At 44.7% G+C, this 24,369-nt stretch overlaps 1 protein-coding gene across 2 annotated transcripts; it reads left to right on the forward strand.

Moving 5' to 3' along the window:
• Nucleotides 1-23,247, forward strand: LOC115115280 (dendritic cell-specific transmembrane protein-like). 2 transcript variants are annotated; one of them, XM_065018080.1, is made up of 5 exons: nt 11-616; nt 3,261-3,933; nt 4,362-4,480; nt 5,266-5,479; nt 21,134-23,247. In XM_065018080.1, exons 1-5 carry the CDS (start codon nt 246-248, stop codon nt 21,194-21,196), a joined length of 1,440 nt encoding a protein of 479 aa, XP_064874152.1. In that variant the 5' UTR covers nt 11-245; the 3' UTR covers nt 21,197-23,247. The 2 variants fall into 2 exon arrangements, with proteins under 2 accessions (XP_064874153.1, XP_064874152.1); XM_065018081.1 differs by lacking the exon at nt 5,266-5,479 and having other exon boundaries at nt 1-616.
• Nucleotides 23,248-24,369: the final 1,122 nt, after the last annotated feature.

Genomic DNA, 24,369 nt, shown 5'->3' on the forward strand with positions numbered 1-24,369 from the left:
TGCTTCTATGATTAGATTAGTGCAATTATGGTTGGGGATTCACAAACTGTTCCTTTAAACAAGAGACACAGTGAAGCAGTCTGACAGTCATAGAGAGGGTTAGGGTTAGTCAGACAGTCAAAGAGAGGTAGTGTCAGAGTGAAGAGGGGCGTGCCACTAGATATTATTTCACTTATTTCTCCATATTATTTTACTCTTCATTTTGGACCTGTTCTCCAAACCCTCAACCTGCTCCTCCTACTACAATGCCATCCCAACTTGAGAGGCTGGCTCTGTTCCGGGTCTGGTCCACGATGGTCCTGCTCTACACCTCGGACCACAGGAAGGGCTGGAGACATATCCTCCTCCACTTCCTCAGCTGCTTGACCCTGAGCCTGGCCTTAGGAGGGGCTCTCCTACTGGGCCTCTACTTCTCTCTGAACTACAGCCTAGTGGTGTGTGGAATCACCTCAGGCTGCTGCTCACTCCTGTTGACAGCTGTCCTGTTCTGCTCCAAGAGAGTCCGCTGCTTCTCCTTGCTGTTTCTTATCTCCTGCACTATGAAGCAGGGCAGGAACCTGCTTCTGACGGCAGGCACTGGGCTGGTGATCATCTGGAATGTCCAGAACACTTTAAGGTGGGTTAGGCTAAGGGGTTAGGCTTAGAGTAAGGGTTAGGTTTAGACTCTTAGAAATATGGCTACGGTTAGTGTACAAATTGTTCCCTTGGGTACGAAAAGATCAAAATACTGTACATGTCATGTACATTCAGAGGTCAAATTCAAACAAGATAACATTTTATTTGTCACATGCGCTGAATACATCAGGTGTAGACCTAACCATGAAATGCTTACTTACAAGCCCTAAACCAACAATGCAGTTATAAAGAAAATAGAGTTTTAAAAATATTTACTAAATAAACTAAAGTGAAAAATTCAAGTAACACAATAAAATAACAATAATGAGGCTATATACAGGGGGTACCAGTACAGAGTCAATGTTAGGTTAGTCGGGGTAATTTGTACATGTCGGTGGAGGTCAAATGTAGTCAGTCATTTTTAAAATCAGCAGATGTCACAAAGTGCTTGTAAAGAAACCCAGCCTAAAACCCCAAAGAGCAAGCAATGCAGATGTAGAAACACATCTAAGCTTATTCATCACAAAACCATTTGATGTTGCCAATTATTTTAATGATTATTTCATTGGCAAAGTGGGCAAACTTAGGCAGGAAATGTCCACGACAAACAGTGAGAAATTATATTCATGCATAAAAAAAACAAATAATGAAAGAAAAACAGTGCAAGTTTGAATTTTGTAAAGTTGGTTTGGGAGAGGTGGAAAAATTACTGTTAACTATCAAAAAGGACAAACCTCCTTGCATTGACAACTTTGATGGAAAGCTACTGAGGATCATAGCTGACTCCATAGCCACTCCTATCTGTCATATTTTTTTATTTATCTGAGCCTAGTCATTCCGCTTCCCAAGAGTGGTAAAGTGACCTTTACTGGTTCTAACAGCAGACCTATAAACTTGCTGCCAGCTCTTAGCAAACTGTTGGAAAAAATTGTGTTTGACCAGATACAATGCTATTTCTCTGTAAACAAATTAACAACAGACTTTCAGCATGCTTATAGAGAAGGGCGCTCAACATGTACTGCACTGACACAAATGACTGATGATTTGTTGACAGATATTGATAATAAGAAGATTGTGGGAGCTGTACTGTTAGATTTTAGTGCAGCCTTTGATATTATTGACCAGAACCTGTTGTTGAAAAAACTTAATTAAGTGCTATGGCTTTTCAACCTCTGCCATATTGTGGATTCAGAGCTATCTATCGAACTCAAAGCGTTTTCTTTAATGGAAGCTTCTCTAATGTCAAACATGTAAAGTGTGGTGTACTGCAGGGCAGCTCTCTAGACTCTCTACTCTTTTCTATTTTTACCAATGACCTGCCACTGTCATTAAACAAAGCTTGTGTGTTCATGAATGCTGATGACTCAACCATATACACATCAGCAACCACAGCTAATGAAGTTACTGAAACCCTTAACAAAGAGTTGCAGTCTGTTTTGGAATGGGTGGCCAGTAATAAACTGCTCCTGAACATCTCTAAAACTTAGAGCATTGTATTTGGTTCAAATCATTCCTTAAGTGCTAGACCTCAGCTGAATCTGGTAATGAATGGTGTGGCTGTTGAACAAGTTGAGGAGACTAAATTACTTGGCGTTACCTTAGATTGTAAACTGTCATGGTCAAACATATAGATTCAATGGTTGCAAAGATGAGGAGAGGTCTGGCCGTAATAAAGAGATGCTCTGCTTTTTTGACACCACTCTCCAAAAAGCCAATTCTGCAGGCTCTAGTTGTGTAATCTTGAATATTGTCCAGTCGTGTGGGTCAGTTCTGCAAGGAAAGATCTAGTTAAGCTGCGTTTGCTCTTAATTGTAATCAGAGGGCTGATATAAATACTATGCATGCCAGTCTTTCTTGGCCAAGAGTTGAGGAGAGACTTACTGCATCACTTCTTTTGATAAAATCTCAAATTGTTTGCATAGTCAACTTACACACAGCTCTGACACACACACTTATCCCACCAGATATGCCACCAGGGGTCTTTTCATAGTCCCCAAATCCAGAACAAATTCAAGAAAACATACAGTATTATATAGAGCCCTTGTTGCATGGAACTTCCTTCCATCTCATATTGCTCAAATAAACCTGGTTTCAAAAAACAGATAAAGCAACACCTCACGGCACAACAACTCTCCCGTATTTGATCCAGATAGTTTTTGTGTATGCATTGACATGTAGGCTATGTGAGCCTTTTTTTAAATCTATGTAGTTCTGTCCTTGAGCTGTTCTCGTCTGATGATGTTCTGTATTTTTGTCATTCTGTATTATGGTTCATGTTTTGTGTGGACCCCAGGAAAAGTAGCTGCTGCTTTTGCAACAGCTAATGGAGATCCTAATAAAATACCAATTGTAAATAAGAATTTGTTCTTAACTGATTACCTAGTGAAAGGAAGGTTAAACTAAAAACAACTTAGTGGCGTTCTTTGTTGTAGAGCTATGAAAGTTATTTATTTAGATCCACGTGGTTAAGACGAGTCGAGTTAAACATCACAACTCTGCAAATACTTTCAAAAATATCTGTCAAATAATTTGCATTCAGGGAAATCTGGTCACAAACAGCGCAAGGATAAGAAACATTTTAATACCATCTGTAAAAAAAAATGTATCCATTTAGTAATCAATTTATTCATCCATTCATTCACCAGAAACCTCAGAGAAGTGTCCAGCAGTCTGGTGTGTAACCTGGAGAAGAAGAGAGTGTTGTTGGACATCAGTCCAATAAATAACTATGTCAATCTGCTGAGGTGGGTGGGTGAGAAGCTCAACAAGTTCATAGACTTTGGAGTTGTCAAGTACGAGTCATCATTCACCGTCGGACACAGCGTTGAGTCCAACGATCTGACGGTGAAACTTCAGGATGCTGTCCGGACACTGAACACAACAGCGAAGAGCACTGAGGTGTGCATCGACCTGGTGATGGCTGTGTTCCAGAGAGGAGTCCCGGTACTAGGGGTCACCCTGGTCATCATCACCACTACCCTGTTCCTCAGAAAATACTTCTTCAACCTCAAGTACCAGAACACTTTCATCACCAGCAGGTTTATTAGATACGATGATCAACAGAGAGCTGAGGGGAAGCCCTACCTCCTCCCTCTGAGCCCAGAGGAGGCAGATCAGTTCCGCTCTATCCCCTCTGCCCGCTTCACACGGAGAGAGGGCTACACCATGCTCTGGTTCCTGGTTCCAGTGCTCACCCACCTCCCAACCTGGCTCTTATTCATCTCCCTGGACGCACTGCTCTACTGGCTTATTCTGATTATCAACAAACACCTTCTGGAACTGAAACCATTCAGCATTAACCTAAAGATGAACCTAAACGTGAGTTGAACTGGAACCATTCAGCATTAACCTAAAGATAAACCTAAACGTTAGTCGCCATGCTTGGAGGTTCAGAAAACCATACAATGTCATGTCGGTACCGGTACCCCCTGTATATAGCCTCATTATTGTTATTTCACTGTGTTACTTTATATATATATTTATTTACTTTAGTTTATTAATTAAATATTTTCTTAACTATATTTTCTTAAAACTGCATTGTTGGTTGAGGGCATGTGACAAATACAATTGTATTACATTTTATTTGAAATGTTTGATTTTAATAGGATGATAGAACATCTTGGTAACACTTTAATGAGGTACTCCTCCAGAGACATAATCCCAGCTCCAACCCTAACCCTAATGCTAGCTAGGTTAGGTCAAAGGCTGGCATCAATCTCTTTTTTTATCTCTTTCCCATTCATCAGGAAGACAACAGCATCGTGTTTATCCCTCTCCCAGGGGGAGTCATCATGGAGGATTTCTCCTACACCTTCACCCTCTTTCAGGAGGATTGCCTTCCCCAGCCCTCCCTGCTCCTCTCCAGGTCTGTGTTCGGCCTGCCTGTTATCTACGTGTCCTAGACCGATGGCGCCTGAGTGGTGCAGCGGTCTAAGGCACTGAATCTCAGTGCATCTCAGTGTAAGAGGCATCACTACAGACCCTGTTTCAATTCCAGGCTGTATCACAACCAGCTGTGATTGGGAGTCCCATAGGGAGGCACACAATTGGCCTAGCTTCGTCCAGGTTAGGGTTTGGCTGAGGTAGGCCTTCATTGTAAATAAAAATGTGTTCTTAACTGACTTGCCTAGTTGAACAAATAAAAAAAATAACATTGTATACATGTTCAATTAATAAATTACAATTATTAATAATGTAATAGATGTTTGCTTTCATTAAGATGCTACATATTTTTCTTACCAAATTAAGTTTATGTAATATAGACTGTATCTGTCTCAGAAATACACAAACTACTTTAAAAGCACTGCAAATTACCTAGACCCATGTTGGCATATAAAAAATCAAGTTCAGTTTGGGACAGTTGAAGTTGCACTTCGGGACGGTACCTGTATGGTGACAAAAGAAGGTAATTGCGAGTCCTGTCTCCAGGTCTGTGGTCGACCTGTCTGTTATATATTGGTCCTAGACCTGCTAACCCCAACCCTCCCTGTTTGTCTCCAGGTCTCTGGTCCCCCTGTCTGTTATATACTGGTCCTAGACCTGCTAACCCCAACCCTCCCTGTTTGTCTCCAGGTCTCTGGTCCCCCTGTCTGTTATCTAATGGTCCTAGACCTGATAACCCTAACCCCAACCATCCCTGTTCGTCTCCAGGTCTCTGGTCCCACTGTCTGTTATCCTGGTTGTTCTACTGGTCCTAGACCTGCTGTCTGCCAAGATGGGTCAGCTCAAACTACTGGTTTCAGAACAATTCTACAACGACAACGCAGACCAGAGGGTGCAGCAACTTCATGCTAAGATCAGCCACAAAAGAGCCAAGACGAGGCCTCCAACGAAGAGGACTGCTCTGCTGAGACTGCTAAATCAAGTACGGGTTCTATCATATTAGCTTCCTATAGTCCTTCAACGAGTTCATCTGACTCTGGACCAAAATCCCAACATTTCCATTTCGTATAACTTAATATCATATTAGCTTCATGTAACATCTTATATTAGCTTCATATAACTTAAATTGTCTTCAACCATCCAAGATGGCGTAGCAGTCGGACGTCTTGTCGTGTCGTGTCCCTTGTATATATCGTTTTTTTTTTACATATTTTTCTTCGCATATCTTTTAAAACATTTTGCTAAACCTCAACTTCGAAATACTCTCCTGCAACCCGCCTCACCCAATGTAGCACGGATCTGACTTTTTTTTCTACATTTTTTCTTTTCTAAAGTACTTATATTTACTTCGGATCCGGAACCCCTCAACTGAAGCTAGCCAGCTAACTACCAGCAAACCATTGCTAGCGGTCATCAGCTAACTGGTCATCAGCTAACCTTTAGCTCGGAAAGCTCTCGCCAGTTCGAACAACGCGACTCTAACCAGAGCATAACGGACCTATTATTATTATTATTTATTTTTTTATCCCCGGATTCCCACCGCAAACGGAACATTTTCAGCTGGATCTTCACAACTAGCTAACTAGCTAACCTCAACCCCGGATGATTACTCCTGGCTAGCGTTTCCATCCACTTAGCTTGAAGCTAGCCCGGCCAGAGCTCCTGTGCTACCACCGAAGCATACTCCTGGGCTACAATATCCGGACCCACGACCGGTCTATCGATGTCACCGCATGAAGAGGCATAAACAGACTCACCCCATCGCGACGTCCCCCAAAGACTAACTTTCTAGCCCTTGCTATCTGCTTGCTTGCTAATTCGGCCTGCTAACTGCTAGCTTGTTTAGCCCCGGTCCGCTAACTGCTACCTTGCTCAGCCCCAGCCTACTAACTGTTAGCTTGTTAGCACAGGCCTGCTAACTGTCTGAATCGCCGCGTCCCCAGCCAGCCCAACCACTCACGGGACCCATATTTACTTTCAATCTCTTTTCGATTTTTAATTTGATTATACCTTCCGGTAACCTGCCTCACCCAATGTGATACGGAATCGCTATTATTTACATTTTTAGAACACATTCAAGAACCTCCAGAAGCTGACCATTTAACTAGCTACAAGCTATTTAGTCATTGTTAGCCACTGCTAGCGGCTTTACCTTCTGCACAGCCAGCCAGTTTTTTTTACCTGGATAATACTCGCCAGTCCCATCCACCGCTGCCCCCTGGACACTGATCACTCGGCTACATAGCTGATGCACGCTGGACTGTCCATTAATCACGGTACTCCATTCTGCTTGTTGATGTTTTATCTGTCGGCCCCAGCCGCACTCAGGCTCTGTGTGTAGTTAATCCGACCCTCCCTGCCTAGTCAACACCATTTTACCTGCTGTTGTTGTGCTAGCTGATTAGCTGTTGTTGTCTCACCTACTGTTTAGCTAGCTCTCCCTCGCTGTGTCTCTCTCAAATGTCAATATGCCTTGTATACTGTTGTTCAGGTTAGTTATCATTGTTTTAGTTTACAATGGAGCCCCTAGTCCCACTCTTCATACCCCTGATACCTCCTTTGTCCCACCTCCCACACATGCGGTGACCTCACCCATTACAACCAGGATGTCCAGAGATACAACCTCTCTCATCATCACCCAGTGCCTGGGCTTACCTCCGCTGTACCCGCACCCCACCATACCCCTGTCTGCGCATTATGCCCTGAATATATTCTACCATGCCCAGAAATCTGCTCCTTTTACTCTCTGTCCCCAACGCTCTAGGCGACCAGTTTTGATAGCCTTTAGCCGCACCCTCATACTACATACTACTCCAACCTCGGCCAACAGCTCTGCCCCCCCGCAGCTACTCGCCCAAGCCTCTGCAGGTTCTCCTTTACCCAAATCCAGATAGCAGATGTTCTGAAAGAGCTGCAAAACCTGGACCTGTACAAATCAGCTGGGCTTGACAATCTGGACCCTCTATTTCTGAAACTATCCGCCGCCATTGTCGCAACCCCTATTACCAGCCTGTTCAACCTCTCTTTCATATCGTCTGAGATCCCCAAGGATTGGAAAGCTGCCGCAGTCATCCCCCTCTTCACAGGGGGAGACACCCTGGACCCAAACTGTTACAGACCTATATCCATCCTGCCCTGCCTATCTAAGGTCTTCGAAAGCCAAGTCAACAAACAGGTCACTGACCATCTCGAATCCCACCGTACCTTCTCCGCTGTGCAATCTGGTTTCCGAGCCGGTCACGGGTGCACCTCGGCCACGCTCAAGGTACTAAACGATATCATAACCGCCATCGATAAAAGACAGTACTGTGCAGCCATCTTCATCGACCTTGCCAAGGCTTTCGACTCAGTCAATCACCATATTCTTATCGGCAGACTCAGTAGCCTCGGTTTTTCTGATGACTGCCTTGCCTGGTTCACCAACTACTTTGCAGACAGAGTTCAGTGTGTCAAATCGGAGGGCAGTCTCTATGGGGGTGCCACAGGGTTCAATTCTCGGGCTGACTCTTTTCTCTGTATATATCAATGATGTTGCTCTTGCTGCGGGTGATTCCCTGATCCAACTCTACGCAGACGACACCATTCTATATACTTCCGGCCCGTCTTTGGACACTGTGCTATCTAACCTCCAAACGAGCTTCAATGCCATACAACACTCCTTCCGTGGCCTCCAACTGCTCTTAAACGCTAGTAAAACCAAATGCATGCTTTTCAACCATTCGCTGCCTGCACCCGCACGCTTGACTAGCATCACCACCCTGGATGGTTCCGACAATGAATATGTGGACATCTATAAGTACCTAGGTGTCTGGCTAGACTGTAAACTCTCCTTCCAGACTCATATTTATTTATTGATTTATTTATTTTACCTTTATTTAACCAGGCAAGTCAGTTAATTAAGAACAAATTCTTATTTTCAATGACGGCCTAGGAACAGCGGGTTAACTGTCTGTTCAGGGGCAGAACGACAGATTTGTACCTTGTCAGCTCGGGGGTTTGAACTTGCAACCTTCCGGTTACTAGTCCAACGCTCTAACCACTAGGCTACCCTGCTGCCCCAAAACATCTATCAAACATCTCCAATCGAAAATCAAATCTAGAGTCGGCTTTCTATTCCGCAACAAAGCCTCCTTCACTCACGCCGCCAAACTTACCCTAGTAAAACTGACTATCCTACCGATCCTCGACTTCGGCGATGTCATCTACAAAATTGCTTCCAACACTCTACTCAGCAAACTGGATGCAGTTTATCACAGTGCCATCCGTTTTGTCACTAAAGCACCTTATACCACCCACCACTGCGACCTGTATGCTCTAGTCGGCTGGCCCTCGCTACATATTCGTCGCCAGACCCACTGGCTCCAGGTCATCTACAAGTCCATGCTAGGTAAAGCTCCGCCTTATCTCAGTTCACTGGTCACGATGGCAACACCCACCCGTAACACGCGCTCCAGCAGGTGTATCTCACTGATCATCCCTAAAGCCAACACCTCAATTGGCCGCCTTTCCTCCAGTTCTCTGCTGCCTGTGACTGGAACGAATTGCAAAAATCGCTGAAGTTGGAGACTTATCTTCCTCACCAACTTCAAACATCTGCTATCTGAGCAGCTAACCGATCGCTGCCGCTGTACATAGTCTATCGGTAAATAGCCCACCCATTTTCACCTACCTCATCCCCATACTGTTTTTCTTTTTTTCCTTTTCTGCTCTTTTGCACACCAATATCTCTACCTGTACATGACCATCTGAACATTTATCACTCCAGTGTTAATCTGCAAAATTATAATTATTCACCTACCTCCTCATGCCTTTTGCACACAATGTATATAGACTCTCCTTTTTTCTACTGTATTATTGACTTGTTAATTGTTTACTCCATGTGTAACTCTGTGTTGTCTGTTCACACTGCTATGCTTTATCTTGGCAAGGCCGCAGTTGCAAATGAGAACTTCTTCTCAACTAGCCTACCTGGTTAAATAAAGGTGAAATAAAAATAAAATAAAATAAATTAAATGGATACGTTGGGATTTTGGCCCAGTCAGATGAACTCGTTTAAGGACTCTTGGAAGATTAGTCCAAGAGATCCAAATCAAATCAAAAATCAAATCAACTCGCGGGTAGCATTTTTATGTCTCTGCATGCAGTTTGAATGAAGTTGCTATCTAGCGTTAAAACAATGACTGGACGTCCATGGTCAAATCAAGTCAAATTTATTTGTCACATGCGCTGAATACAACAGGAGAACAACAGAGAACTTACAAGTCCTTAAACCAACAATACAGTTTAAAGAAAATACCTAAAAAGGAAAAAAGACAAATTTAAATAATAAAAACAAATAAAAAATAAAATACTGAAAATAAATAACTAAATAGAAAAGTAAAAGATAAGAATAACAAATAGTAAAAGAGCAGCAGTACATAGCAATAGTGAGGCTATATACAGGGGGTACCGGTACAAATCAAAGTAGACCTTACAGTGAAATGCTTACTTAGAGGCTCTAACCAACAGTGCAATTTTTAAGTTAAAAAAGGGTATTAGGTGAACAATAGATAAGTAAAGAAATAAAAACAACAGTAAAAAAAGACTCTGGAAAATAACAGTAGCGAGACTATATACAGTAGCAAGGCTATATACAGTAGCGAGGCTATAACAGTAGCGAGGCTATATACAGTAGCAAGGCTATAACAGTAGCAAGGCTATATACAGTAGCGAGGCTATAACAGTAGCGAGGCTATATACAGTAGCGAGGCTATATACAGTAGCGAGGCAATATACAGGCACCGGTTAGTCAGGCTGATTGAGGTAGTATGTACATGTAGGTATGCTTAAAGTGACTATGCATATATGATAAACAGAGAGTAGCAGTAGCGTAAAAGAGGGTTTGGTGGGTGGTGGGTGGCGGGACACAACGCAGACAGTCCAGGTAGCCAATGTGTGGGGGCACCAGTTAGTCGGGCTGATTGAGGTAGTATGTACATGAATGTATAGTTAAAGTGACTATGCATATATGATAAGAGTAGCAGCAGCGTAAAAAAGAGGGGTTGGGGGGCACACAATGCAAATAGTCCGGGTAGCCATTTGATTTCCTGTTCAGGAGTCTTATGGCTTGGGGGGTAAAAACTGTTGAGAAGCCTTTTGGTCCTAGACTTGGCCCTCCGGTACCGCTTGCCATGTGGTAGTAGAGAGAATAGCCTATGACTGGTGTGGCTGGGATCATTAACAATTTTTAGGGCCTTCGTCTGACACCGCCTGGTGTAGAGGTCCTGGATGGCAGGCAGCTTAGCCCCAGTGATGTACTGGACCATACGCACTACCCTCTGTAGGCCGAGCAGTTGCCATACCAGGCAGTGCAAATAGTCTGGGTAGACATTTGATTACCTGTTCAGGAGTCTTATGGCTTGGGGGGTAAAAACTGTTGAGAAGCCTTTTTGTCCTAGACTTGGCACTCTGTTCTCTCTACTACCGCATGGCAAGCGGTACCAATCTATGACTGGGGTGGCTGGGGTGGGGTGGCTTTTTAGGGCCTTCCTCTGACACCGCCTTGTGTAGAGGTCCTGGATGGCAGGCAGCTAAGACCCAGTGATGTACTGGGCCGTACACACTACCCTCTGTAGTGCCTTGCGGTCAGAGGCCGAGCAATTGCCGTTCCAGGCAGTGATGCAACCAGTCAGGATGCTCTCGATGTTACAGCTGTAGAACCTTTTGAGGATCTCAGGAACAATGGCACATATTTTTAGTTTCCTGAGGGGAATAGGCTTTGTCGTGCCCTCTTCATGATTGTCTTGGTGTGTTTGGTTTCTAAGCTGGTCATGCACAGTACTGTGCAGCCCTCTTCATCGACCTGGCTAAGGCTTTCGACTCTGTCAATCACCGCATTCTTATCGGCAGACTCAACAGCCCTGGTTTTTCAAATGACTGCCTTGCCTGGTCCACCAACTACTTCTCAGATAGAGTTCGGTGTGTTAAATTGGAGGGCCTGTTGTCCGGATCTCTGGCAGTCTATATGGGGTGCCACAGAGTTCAATTCTCGAGCCGACTCTTTTCTCTGTATATATCAATGATGTCGCTCTTACTGCTGGTGATTCTCTGATCCACCTCTATGCAGACGACACCATTCTGTATACTTATTTTCCTTCTTTGGACACTGTGTTAACAAACCTCCAGATGAGCTTCAATGCCATACAACACTCTGTTGGTTCCACTTTTATGGGCTCCGTTATTTACTTAACAAGTAAGGAACACTCAAAATGTGCACTTATAAATCATAACCATTTTATCCATATACAGCTGTCGACAGAAATCAAAGATCAAACATTAGACATACAACTGATGTCTCTCCTGTGTTCTGCCCCCAACAAAAGAGAGACATGATCTGATCGCACAAGATTGCACCTTGTGGTGTGATTCTCTGTCAACCCTGCATGTGTAGCTAAAAGAACAAGTTATTCTTAACACAAGGTTTCTGAGAACCTGGCTCAGCGGTATGCAAATCTGCCCTTATTTCAGAGAAAAACAGACATAGTCTCTGTGTCTCACTATCACCCTCAGTCCCTTTTCTCACAGATGCAGGGCTGCGGGTTTTGGCAGAGAGCTAGACACAGAGAGGCCTCAATGTTCAGCTATACAGTGAGCATAATTACAATGGCACATAAGCAAATTAATAACAACATAATCAATGGTGGGGGTCTTTAGAGTCATTTTAATCCTTCAACTCCTTCCGTGGCCTCCAAATGCTCTTAAATGCTAGTAAAACTAAAACTAAATGCATGCTCTTCAACCGATCACTGCCCACACCTGCCCTCCCGTCTAGCATCACTACTCTGGACGGTTCTGACTTAGAATATGTGGACAACTACAAATACCTAGGTGTCTGGTTAGACTGTAAATTCTCCTCAAGAGTCACATTAAGCATCTCCAATCCAAAATTAAATCTAGAATCGGCTTCCTGTTTTGCAACAAAGCCTCTTTCACTTAACATACCCTCGTAAAACTGACTCTCGTACCGATCCTCGACTTCAGCGATGTCATTTACAAAATAGCCTCCAACACTCTACTCAACAAATTGGATGCAGTCTATTACAGTGCCATCCGTTTTGTCACCAAAGCCCCATATACTAACCACCACTGCGACATGTATGCTCTCGTTGGCTGGCCCTCGCTTCATAATAGTCGCCAAACCTACTGGCTCCAGGTCATCTATAAGTCTTCGCTAGGTAAAGCCCCGCCTTATCTCAGCTCACTGGTCACCATAGCAACACCAACCCATAGCACTCTCTCCAGCAGGTATATCTCATTGGTCATCCCCAAAGCCAACTCCTCCTTTGGCCGCCTTTCCTTCCAGTTCTCTGCTGCCAATGACTGGAAGGAATTGCAAAAATCACTGAAGCTGGAGACTAATATCTCCCTCACTAGCTTTAAGCATCATCTGTCAGAGCAGCTTACCGATCATTGCACCTGTGCATTACATTTACATTTAAGTCATTTAGCAGACGCTCTTATCCAGAGCGACTTACAAATTGGTGCTTTCACCTTATGACATCCAGTGGAACAGCCACTTTACAATAGTGCATCTAGGTCTTTTAAGGGGGGAGGGGAGAAGGATTACTTTATCCTATCCTAGGTATTCCTTAAAGAGGTGGGGTTTCAGGTGTCTCCGGAAGGTGGTGATTGACTCCGCTGTCCTGGCGTCGTGAGGGAGTTTGTTCCACCATTGGGGGGCCAGAGCAGCGAACAGTTTTGACTGGGCTGAGCGGGAACTGTACTTCCTCAGTGGTAGGGAGGCGAGCAGGCCAGAGGTGGATGAACGCAGTGCCCTTGTTTGGGTGTAGGGCCTGATCAGAGCCTGGAGGTAGTGAGGTGCCGTTCCCCTCACAGCTCCGTAGGCAAGCACCATGGTCTTGTAGCGGATGCGAGCTTCAACTGGAAGCCAGTGGAGAGAGCGGAGGAGCGGGGTGACGTGAGAGAACTTGGGAAGGTTGAACACCAGACGGGCTGCGGCGTTCTGGATGAGTTGTAGGGGTTTAATGGCACAGGCAGGGAGCCCAGCCAACAGCGAGTTGCAGTAATCCAGACGGGAGATGACAAGTGCCTGGATTAGGACCTGCGCCGCTTCCTGTGTGAGGCAGGGTCGTACTCTGCGGATGTTGTAGAGCATGAACCTACAGGAACGGGCCACCGCCTTGATGTTATTTGAGAACGACAGGGTGTTGTCCAGGATCACGCCAAGGTTCTTAGCGCTCTGGGACGAGGACACAATGGAGTTGTCAACCGTGATGGCGAGATCATGGAACGGGCAGTCCTTCCCCGGGAGGAAGAGCAGCTCCGTCTTGCCGAGGTTCAGCTTGAGGTGATGATCCGTCATCCACACTGATATGTCTGCCAGACATGCAGAGATGCGATTCGCCACCTGGTCGTCAGAAGGGGGAAAGGAGAAGATTAATTGTGTGTCGTCTGCATAGCAATGATAGGAGAGACCATGTGAGGTTATGACAGAGCCAAGTGACTTGGTGTATAGCGAGAATAGGAGAGGGCCTAGAACAGAGCCCTGGGGGACACCAGTGGTGAGAGCGCGTGGTGAGGAGACGGATTCTCGCCACGCCACCTGGTAGGAGCGACCTGTCAGGTAGGACGCAATCCAAGCGTGGGCCGCGCCGGAGATGCCCAACTCGGAGAGGGTGGAGAGGAGGATCTGATGGTTCACAGTATCGAAGGCAGCCGATAGGTCTAGAAGGATGAGAGCAGAGGAGAGAGAGTTAGCTTTAGCAGTGCGGAGCGCCTCCGTGATACAGAGAAGAGCAGTCTCAGTTGAATGACTAGTCTTGAAACCTGACTGATTTGGATCAAGAAGGTCATTCTGAGAGAGATAGCGGGAGAGCTGGCCAAGGACGGCACGTTCAAGAGTTTTGGAGAGAAAAGAAAGAAGGGATACTGGTCTGTAGTTGTTGACATCGGAGGGATCGAGTGTAGGTTTTTTCAGAAGGGGTGCAACTCTCGCTCTCTTGAAGACGGGAGGGACGTAGCCAGCGGTCAGGGATGAGTTGATGAGCGAGGTGAGGTAAGGGAGAAGGTCACCGGAGATGGTCTGGAGAAGAGAGGAGGGGATAGGGTCAAGCGGGCAGGTTGTTGGGCGGCCGGCCGACACAAGACGTGAGATGTCATCTGGAGAGAGAGGGGAGAAAGAGGTCAGAGCACAGGGTAGGGCAGTGTGAGCAGAACCAGCGGTGTCGTTTGACTTAGCAAACGAGGATCGGATGTCGTCGACCTTCTTTCAAAATGGTTGACGAAGTCATCTGCAGAGAGGGAGGAGGGGGGAGGGGGGGGAGGATTCAAGAGGGAGGAGAAGGTGGCAAAGAGCTTCCTAGGGTTAGAGGCAGATGCTTGGAATTTAGAGTGGTAGAAAGTGGCTTTAGCAGCAGAGACAGAGGAGGAAAATGTAGAGAGGAGGGAGTGAAAGGATGCCAGGTCTGCAGGGAGGCGAGTTTTCCTCCATTTCCGCTCGGCTGCCCGGAGCCCTGTTCTGTGAGCTCGCAATGAGTCGTCGAGCCACGGAGCGGGAGGGGAGGACCGAGCCGGCCTGGAGGATAGGGGACATAGAGAGTCAAAGGATGCAGAAAGGGAGGAGAGGAGGGTTGAGGAGGCAGAATCAGGAGATAGGTTGGAGAAGGTTTGAGCAGAGGGAAGAGATGATAGGATGGAAGAGGAGAGAGTAGCGGGGGAGAGAGAGCGAAGGTTGGGACGGCGCGATACCATCCGAGTAGGGGCAGTGTGGGAAGTGTGCACAGCCCATCTGTAAATAGCTCTAACCCAACTACCTCATCCCCAGTATTGTTATTTATTTTGCACCCCAGTATCTCTACTTGCACATCATCATCTACACATTATCACTCCAGCGTTAATTCAAAATGTTAATTTATTTTGCCACTATGGCCTATTTATTGCCTTACCTCATTTGCATTCACTGTATATATAATTTTTGTTTTCTTTTTTTCTATTGTGTTATTGACTGTACGTTTGTTTATTACATGTGTACGTTTGTTTATTACATGTGTAACGCTGTGTTGTTTGTGTCGCACTGCTTTGCTTTATCTTGGCCAGGTCGCAGTTTTAAATGAGAACTTGTTCTCAACTGGCCTACCTGGTTAAAAAGAGCAGAAAAGTGAATAAATAAAAACAGTATGGGGATGAGGTAGGTGAAAATGGGTGGGCTATTTACCAATAGACTATGTACAGCTGCAGCGATCGGTTAGCTGCTCAGATAGCTGATGTTTGAAGTTGGTGAGGGAGGTAAAAGTGTCCAACTTCAGCAATTTTTGCAGTTCGTTCCAGTCACAGGCAGCAGAGTACTGGAACGAAAGGCGGCCAAATGAGGTGTTGGCTTTAGGGATGATCAGTGAGATACACCTGCTGGAGCGCGTGCTACGGATGGGTGTTGCCATCGTGATCAGTGAACTGAGATAAGGCGGAGCTTTACCTAGCATGGACTTGTAGATGACCTGGAGCCAGTGGGTCTGGCGATGAATATGTAGCGAGGGCCAGCCGACTAGAGCATACAAGTCGCAGTGGTGGGTGGTATAAGGTGCTTTAGTGACAAAACGGATGGCACTGTGATAGACTGCATCCAGTTTGCTGAGTAGAGTGTTGGAAGCCATTTTGTAGATGACATCGCCGAAGTCGAGGATCGGTAGGATAGTCAGTTTTACTAGGGTAAGCTTGGCGGCGTGAGTGAAGGAGGCTTTGTTGCGGAAGAGAAAGCCGACTCTTGATTTGATTTTCGATTGGAGATGTTTGATATGAGTCTGGAAGGAGAGTTTACAGTCTAGCCAGACACCTAGGTACTTATAGATTTCCACATATTCTAGGTCGGAACCATCCAGGGTGGTGATGCTAGTCGGGCGTGCGGGTGCAGGCAGTGAACGGTTGAAAAGCATGCATTTGGTTTTACTAGCATTTAAGAGCAGTTGGAGGCCACGGAAGGAGTGTTGTATGGCATGGAAGCTCGTTTGGAGGTTAGATAGCACAGTGTCCAAGGAAGGGCCAGAAGTATACAGAATGGTGTCGTCTGCGTAGAGGTGGATCAGGGAATCGCCCGCAGCAAGAGCAACATCATTGATATATACAGAGAAAAGAGTCGGCCCGAGATTTGAACCCTGTGGCACACCCATAGAGACTGCCAGAGGACCGGACAACATGCCCTCCGATTTGACACACTGAACTCTGTCTGCAAAGTAGTTGGTGAACCAGGCAAGGCAGTCATTAGAAAAACCGAGGCTACTGAGTCTGCCGATAATATTATGGTGATTGACAGAGTCGAAAGCCTTGGCCAGGTCGATAAAGACAGCTGCACAGTACTGTCTTTTATCGATGGCGGTTATGATATCGTTTAGTACCTTGAGCGTGGCTGAGGTGCACCAGTGACCGGCTCGGAAACCAGATTGCACAGCGGAGAAGGTACGGTGGGATTCAGGATGGTCAGTGATCTGTTTGTTGACTTGGCTTTCAGAGACCTTAGAAAGGCAGGGCAGGATGGATATAGGTCTGTAACAGTTTGGGTCCAGGGTGTCTCCCCCTTTGAAGAGGGGGATGACCGCGGCAGCTTTCCAGTCCTTGGGGATCTCAGACGATATGAAAGAGGTTGAACAGGCTGGTAATATGGGTTGTGACAATGGCGACAATTTTAGAAAGAAAGGGCCCAGATTGTCTAGCCCAGCTGATTTGTACGGGTCCAGGTTTTGCAGCTCTTTCAGAACATCTGCTATCTGGATTTGGGTAAAGGAGTAGCTGGGGAGGCTTGGGCGAGTAGCTGCGGGGGGGGGGGGGGGGGGGGGGGGGGGGGGAGCTGTTGGCCGAGGTTGGAGTAGCCAGGAGGAAGGCATGGCCAGCCGTTGAGAAATGCTTGTTGAAGTTTTCAATTATCATGGATTTATCGGTGGTGATCGTGTTACCTAGCCTCAGTGCAGTGGGTAGCATGGAGGAGGTGCTCTTGTTCTCCATGGACTTTACTGTGTCCCAGAACTTTTTGGAGTTAGAGCTGCAGGATGCAAATTTCTGCTTGAAAAGGCTGGCCTTTGCTTTCCTGACTGACTGCGTGTATTGGTTCCTGACTTCCCTGAACAGTTGCATATCGCGGGGACTATTCGATGCTATTGCAGTCCACCACAGGATGTTTTTGTGCTGGTCGAGGGCAGTCAGGTCTGGAGTGAACCAGGGGCTATATCTGTTCTTAGTTCTGCATTTTTTGAACGGAGCATGCTTATCTAAGATGGTGAGGAAGTTATTTTTAAAGAATGACCAGGCATCCTCAACTGACGGGATGAGGTCAATATCCTTCCAGGATACCCGGGCCAGGTCGATTAGAAAGGCCTGCTCGCAGAAGTGTTTTAGGGAGCTTTTGACAGTGATTAGGGGTGGTCGTTTGACTGCAGACCCGTAGCGGATACAGGCAATGAGGCAGTGATCGCTGAGATTACATTTAACATTTAAGTCATTTAGCAGACGCTCTTATCCAGAGCGACTTACAAATTGGTGCTTTCACCTTATGACATCCAGTGGAACAGCCACTTTACAATAGTGCATCTAGGTCTTTTAAGGGGGGAGAAGGATTACTTTATCCTATCCTAGGTATTCCTTAAAGAGGTGGGGTTTCAGGTGTCTCCGGAAGGTGGTGATTGACTCCGCTGTCCTGGCGTCGTGAGGGAGTTTGTTCCACCATTGGGGGGCCAGAGCAGCGAACAGTTTTGACTGGGCTGAGCGGGAACTGTACTTCCTCAGTGGTAGGGAGGCGAGCAGGCCAGAGGTGGATGAACGCAGTGCCCTTGTTTGGGTGTAGGGCCTGATCAGAGCCTGGAGGTACTGAGGTGCCGTTCCCCTCACAGCTCCGTAGGCAAGCACCATGGTCTTGTAGCGGATGCGAGCTTCAACTGGAAGCCAGTGGAGAGAGCGGAGGAGCGGGGTGACGTGAGAGAACTTGGGAAGGTTGAACACCAGACGGGCTGCGGCGTTCTGGATGAGTTGTAGGGGTTTAATGGCACAGGCAGGGAGCCCAGCCAACAGCGAGTTGCAGTAATCCAGACGGGAGATGACAAGTGCCTGGATTAGGACCTGCGCCGCTTCCTGTGTGAGGCAGGGTCGTACTCTGCGGATGTTGTAGAGCATGAACCTACAGGAACGGGCCACCGCCTTGATGTTAGTTGAGAACGACAGGGTGTTGTCCAGGATCACGCCAAGGTTCTTAGCGCTCTGGGAGGAGTACACAATGGAGTTGTCAACCGTGATGGCGAGATCATGGAACGGGCAGTCCTTCCCCGGGAGGAAGAGCAGCTCCGTCTTGCCGAGGTTCAGCTTGAGGTGGTGATCCGTCATCCACACTGATATGTCTGCCAGACATGCAGAGATGCGATTCGCCACCTGGTCATCAGAAGGGGGAAAGGAGAAGATTCATTGTGTGTCGTCTGCATAGCAATGATAGGAGAGACCATGTGAGGTTATGACAGAGCCAAGTGACTTGGTGTGTAGCGAGAATAGGAGAGGGCCTAGAACAGAGCCCTGGGGGACACCAGTGGTGAGAGCACGTGGTGTGGAGACGGATTCTCGCCACGCCACCTGGTAGGAGCGACCTGTCAGGTAGGACGCAATCCAAGCGTGGGCCGCGCCGGAGATGCCCAACTCGGAGAGGGTGGAGAGGAGGATCTGATGGTTCACAGTATCGAAGGCAGCCGATAGGTCTAGAGGGATGAGAGCAGAGGAGAGAGAGTTAGCTTTAGCAGTGCGGAGCGCCTCCGTGATACAGAGAAGAGCAGTCTCAGTTGAATGACTAGTCTTGAAACCTGACTGATATGGATCAAGAAGGTCATTCTGAGAGAGATAGCGGGAGAGCTGGCCAAGGACGGCACGTTCAAGAGTTTTGGAGAGAAAAGAAAGAAGGGATACTGGTCTGTAGTTGTTGACATCGGAGGGATCGAGTGTAGGTTTTTTAATTAGGGGTGCAACTCTCGCTCTCTTGAAGACGGAAGGGACGTAGCCAGCGGTCAGGGATGAGTTGATGAGCGAGGTGAGGTAAGGGAGAAGGTCTCCGGAAATGGTCTGGAGAAGAGAGGAGGGGATAGGGTCAAGCGGGCAGGTTGTTGGGCGGCCGGCCGTCACAAGACGCGAGATTTCATCTGGAGAGAGAGGGGAGAAAGAGGTCAGAGCACAGGGTAGGGCAGTGTGAGCAGAACCAGCGGTGTCGTTTGACTTAGCAAACGAGGATCGGATGTCGTCGACCTTCTTTTCAAAATGGTTGACGAAGTCATCTGCAGAGAGGGAGGAGGGGGGGGAGGGGGAGGAGGATTCAGGAGGGAGGAGAAGGTGGCAAAGAGCTTCCTAGGGTTAGAGGCAGATGCTTGGAATTTAGAGTGGTAGAAAGTGGCTTTAGCAGCAGAGAGAGAAGAGGAAAATGTAGAGAGGAGGGAGTGAAAGGATGCCAGGTCCGCAGGGAGGCGAGTTTTCCTCCATTTCCGCTCGGCTGCCCGGAGCCCTGTCCCATCTCCACAAAGGAACTCTAGAGCTCTGTCAGAGTGACCATTGGGTTCTTGGTCATCTCCCTGACCAAGGCCCTCCTCCCTCAGCTCTAGGAAGAGCCTTGGCGATTCCAAACTTCTTCCATTTAAGAATTATGTTGTCCACTGTGTTCTTGGGGACCTTCAATGCTGCATTTTTTTGTACCCTTCCCCAGATCTGTGCCTCAACATAATCCTGTCTCGAACCTTTTATGGACAGTTTTACGGCCAGCCATCCTCATGGCTTGGTTTTTGCTCTGACATGCACTGTCAACTGTGGGACCTTATATAGACAAGTATGTGCCTTTCCAAACCATGTCCAATCAATAGAATTTACCACAGGTGGACTCCAATCAATTTGAAGAAACATCTCAAGGATGATCAATGGAATCAGGATGCACCTGAGCTCAATTCTGAGTCTTAGCAAAGGGTCTGAATTCTTATGTAAATAAGATATTTCGGTTTTTAATTTGCAATAAATTTGCCAACATTTCTATAAACCAGTTTTTGCTTTGTCATCATGGGGTATTGTGTGTAGATTGCTTAGTAAAATGTTTTATTTAATCCATTTTAGAATAAGGCTGTAACGTAACATAATGTGAAAAAAGTCAAGGGGTCTGAATACTTTCCGAAGGCACTGTATCATATCACACTAGCTTCATATAATGTCATATCATATCAACTTCATATAAATGTATCATAATAGCTTCATATGACTTCATATCATATCAACTTCATCTAACATTTTAGCTTCAGAAAACTTAATTTCCCATCTACTTCATGAAACGTCCTATAACATTACCTCCATATAACATCATATCATATTAACTACGTATAACTCCAAAACGTCATATCGTACTACCTTCATATATAAGTTCATCCCATATTATCTTCATATAATGTCATATCATATCAATTTCATATGTCATATCAACTTGAAATAACATCATATCATATTAGCTTCATGAAATGTCTTATATTAACTTCATATAACTTAACATCAAATCAACTTTCTTTAGCTCTGAAGTTGCATTCTAGTCAATCATTGAAATGGTTACATAATATGAAGTGATGTCTTATTCTTATTCTTTATTTTATTGCAGAAAAGCTTCTGGTTTCCACTGTTCTTCCACACTGCGAAGGAGAATGATATGCGTCTCACCTGAAGAAATCCAAAACAGTGATCATCTGGGAAATTGATTTTTGCTTTGTCATGCATTCAGGCAATCACCTGTAGAATTACTTAAAGACCTAGGACTAGATTCAATTTGGTTTTGACTTGCATTGCTATTTTGTGTAAATGTTGCACAAAGATCAACAGTTGCCTACCTGGTTAATTAGATAAAGGTGAAATAAAAAAAAATTCTAATCGCTGTAAATATGTCTTGTATTATAAACACATTTCTATAGTTAGTGTGTGAATAAGTTTGTTGTACAAAGGATTGGGCTCCAAAACTATCACAAATATGGCTTTGACTTCATTAAAGTAAATCTCAGAGTAATCTTCTCTGATTTGCTTTGATGTTGTCTTTATGAATAAGATACAGTTGAAGTCGCAAGTTTATATACACCTTAGCCAAATACATTTAAACTCTGTTTTTACCAATTCCTGATATTTAATCCTAATAAAAATTCCCTGTTTTAAGTCAGTTAGAATAATAGTAGAGAGAATGATTTATTTCAGCTTTTATTTCTTTCATCACAATGGTCATTATGGCCAAATAGTTATATTTTTGTTTCATCAGACCAGAGGTCATTTCTCCAAAAAGTACGATCTTTGTCCCCATGTGCAGTTGCAAACCATAGTCCGGCTTTTTATGGCTGTTTTGAAGCAGTGGCTTCTTCCTTGCTGAGCGGCCTTTCAGGTTATGTCGATATAGGTGTAACGGTTTTCTTGACTTGAAGGAGAGGCGGACCAAAATGCAGCGTGGTTTCTATTCATGGTTCTTTAATGAAGAAAACTATACATGAACAGACTAACAAAAACAAGAACCGTGAAACCCTAAAACAGTCCTATCTGGTGCAAACACAGAGACAGGAACAATCACCCACAAACCCCAACACCAAACAGGCTACTAAATATGGTTCCCAATCAGAGACAATGAATAACACCTGCCTCTGATTGAGAACCATATCAGGCCAGACATAGAAATAGACAAACAAGACATCCAACATAGAATGCCCACTCAGATCACACCCTGACCAAACAAAACATAGAAACATACAAAGCAAACTATGGTCAGGGTGTGACAATAGGACTTGTTTTACTGTGGATATAGATACTTTGTACCCGTTTCCTCCAGCATTTTCACAAGGTCCTTTTCTGTTGTTCTGGGAATGATTTGAACTTTTCGCACCATAGTACATTCATCTCTAGGAGACAGAATGAGTCTCCTTCCTGAGCGGTATGACGGCTGCGTGGTCCATGGTGTTTATACTTGCGTACTATTGTTTGTACAGATGAATGTGTTACCTTCAGGCATTTGGAAATTGCTCCCAAGGATGAACCAGACATGTGGAGATCTACACATTTTTTTCTGAGGTCTTGGGTGATTTCTTTTGATTTCCCAATGATGTCAAGCAAAGAGGAACTGAGTTTGAAGGTAGGGCTAGAAATACATACACAGGTACACCTCCAATTGACTCAAATTATGTCAATTAGCCTATCAGAAGCTTCGAAAGCCATTACATAATTTTCTGGAATTTTCCAAGATGTTTAAAGGCACAGTCAACTTATGTTAACTTCTGACCCACTGGAATTGTGAAAAGTGAAATAATCTGTCTGTAACCAATTGTTGAAAAAATTACTCGTGTCATGCACAAAGTAGATGTCCTAACGACTTGCCAAAACTATAGTTTGTTAATTAACAAGAAATGTGTGGAGTGGTTGAATTAATGACTGACATAAGTGTATGTAAACTTCCGACTTCAACTGTACATGCATTTAAATTGTGCTCTAACGCTCATAAATATGCCTTTGATTTCATTAAAGTAAACCTCAAACATAAAGCAATCTTCTCTTTTTTTATTTTCTTTATATGCATTACAATGGCAACGGCAATGTCTTCCAACTGCAAGAAGTCCTCTAGCAATGTCTGATCTTTTACTTATGTGTTTTGTTAGACAACTTTTTAGGCTTTCAAGGTGTTGGTCTGATGGGAATCTGTGACGTCATCTTGTTTGAGGAACAATAAATAACAAAAGAGGATAGCCCCAACTGTGCCATGCCATGATTTACCTGGACCACCTGTTGAGATGTGCCTCTTGTTAAGTAGCCTACCTGGTTAAATAAAGGTGAAATATATATATATTTAAGTAAGTGCCATTTTACTAAAATAAAAAGCAATATATTTACATTCACCTATCAAACTGTTTACAGTAAACAGACATAAAACAACTATCTAGGTTTGTTGCATAAGAAATTAATAAATAGGTGTTAAAAAATATATACTTTATGTTGTTATCATCAGATGTAGATTTGATTGACTTTATATATATATATATTTTATATAAATATATATGTGAGTCAGCCTTTGGTCCATATATATATATATATATAAAGGAAGATGTATTGATGGGGTTCTGAAGGAGGTTTACGACACCTGTGGTATATGTGTGGCAATGGCGGAACAGCAATAAAACTTGTTAACTATGATCGATGGTGTTGGTTGTTCTTGCTCACTGTAACTAACAAATCTGCACATTTCATCAACAAGCAATGTAAATTCACAAATATCAATGAATCTCTGTTTTCAAATGGTCAATCATGAACATTTTGAAACAAACCCCAACAACTCAATGCCTCAGTCTTTGGTCCATTCAAAATAGTAAATAGTGAACATGTCGAAACAACCCCCAACAACTCAATGAGTCAGTCTTTGGTCCATTCAAAATAGTAAATAGTGAACATGTCGAAACAAACCCCAACAACTCAATGAGTCAGTCTTTGGTCCATTCAAAATAGTAAATAGTGAACATGTCGAAACAACACCCAACAACTCAATGACTCAGTCTTTGGTCCATTCAAAATAGTAAATAGTGAACATGTCGAAACAACCCCCAACAACTCAATGAGTCAGTCTTTGGTCCATTCAAAATAGTAAATAGTGAACATGTCGAAACAACCCCCAACAACTCAATGACTCAGTCTTTGGTCCATTCAAAATAGTAAATAGTGAACATGTCGAAACAAACCCCAACAACTCAATGAGTCAGTCTTTGGTCCATTCAAAATAGTAAATAGTGAACATGTCGAAACAACCCCCAACAACTCAATGAGTCGGTCTTTGGTCCATTCAAAATAGTAAATAGTGAACATTTTGAAACAAACCCCAACAAC

The sequence above is a fragment of the Oncorhynchus nerka genome, linkage group LG4, assembly GCF_034236695.1.
Source record: "Oncorhynchus nerka isolate Pitt River linkage group LG4, Oner_Uvic_2.0, whole genome shotgun sequence".
Taxonomy (NCBI): Eukaryota; Metazoa; Chordata; class Actinopteri; order Salmoniformes; family Salmonidae; genus Oncorhynchus; species Oncorhynchus nerka.

What these genes read in the sequence shown, in the direction of transcription:
- LOC115115280 (XM_065018080.1), top strand. Translation starts at nt 246, where the DNA reads ATGCCATCCCAACTTGAGAGGCTGGCTCTGTTCCGGGTCTGGTCCACG. An exon ending in CCCTCCCTGCTCCTCTCCAG is followed by an intron (nt 4,481 to 5,265) that starts GTCTGTGTTCGG and finishes GTTCGTCTCCAG; the next exon opens with GTCTCTGGTCCCACTGTCTG. An exon ending in TGCTGAGACTGCTAAATCAA is followed by an intron (nt 5,480 to 21,133) that starts GTACGGGTTCTA and finishes ATTTTATTGCAG; the next exon opens with AAAAGCTTCTGGTTTCCACT.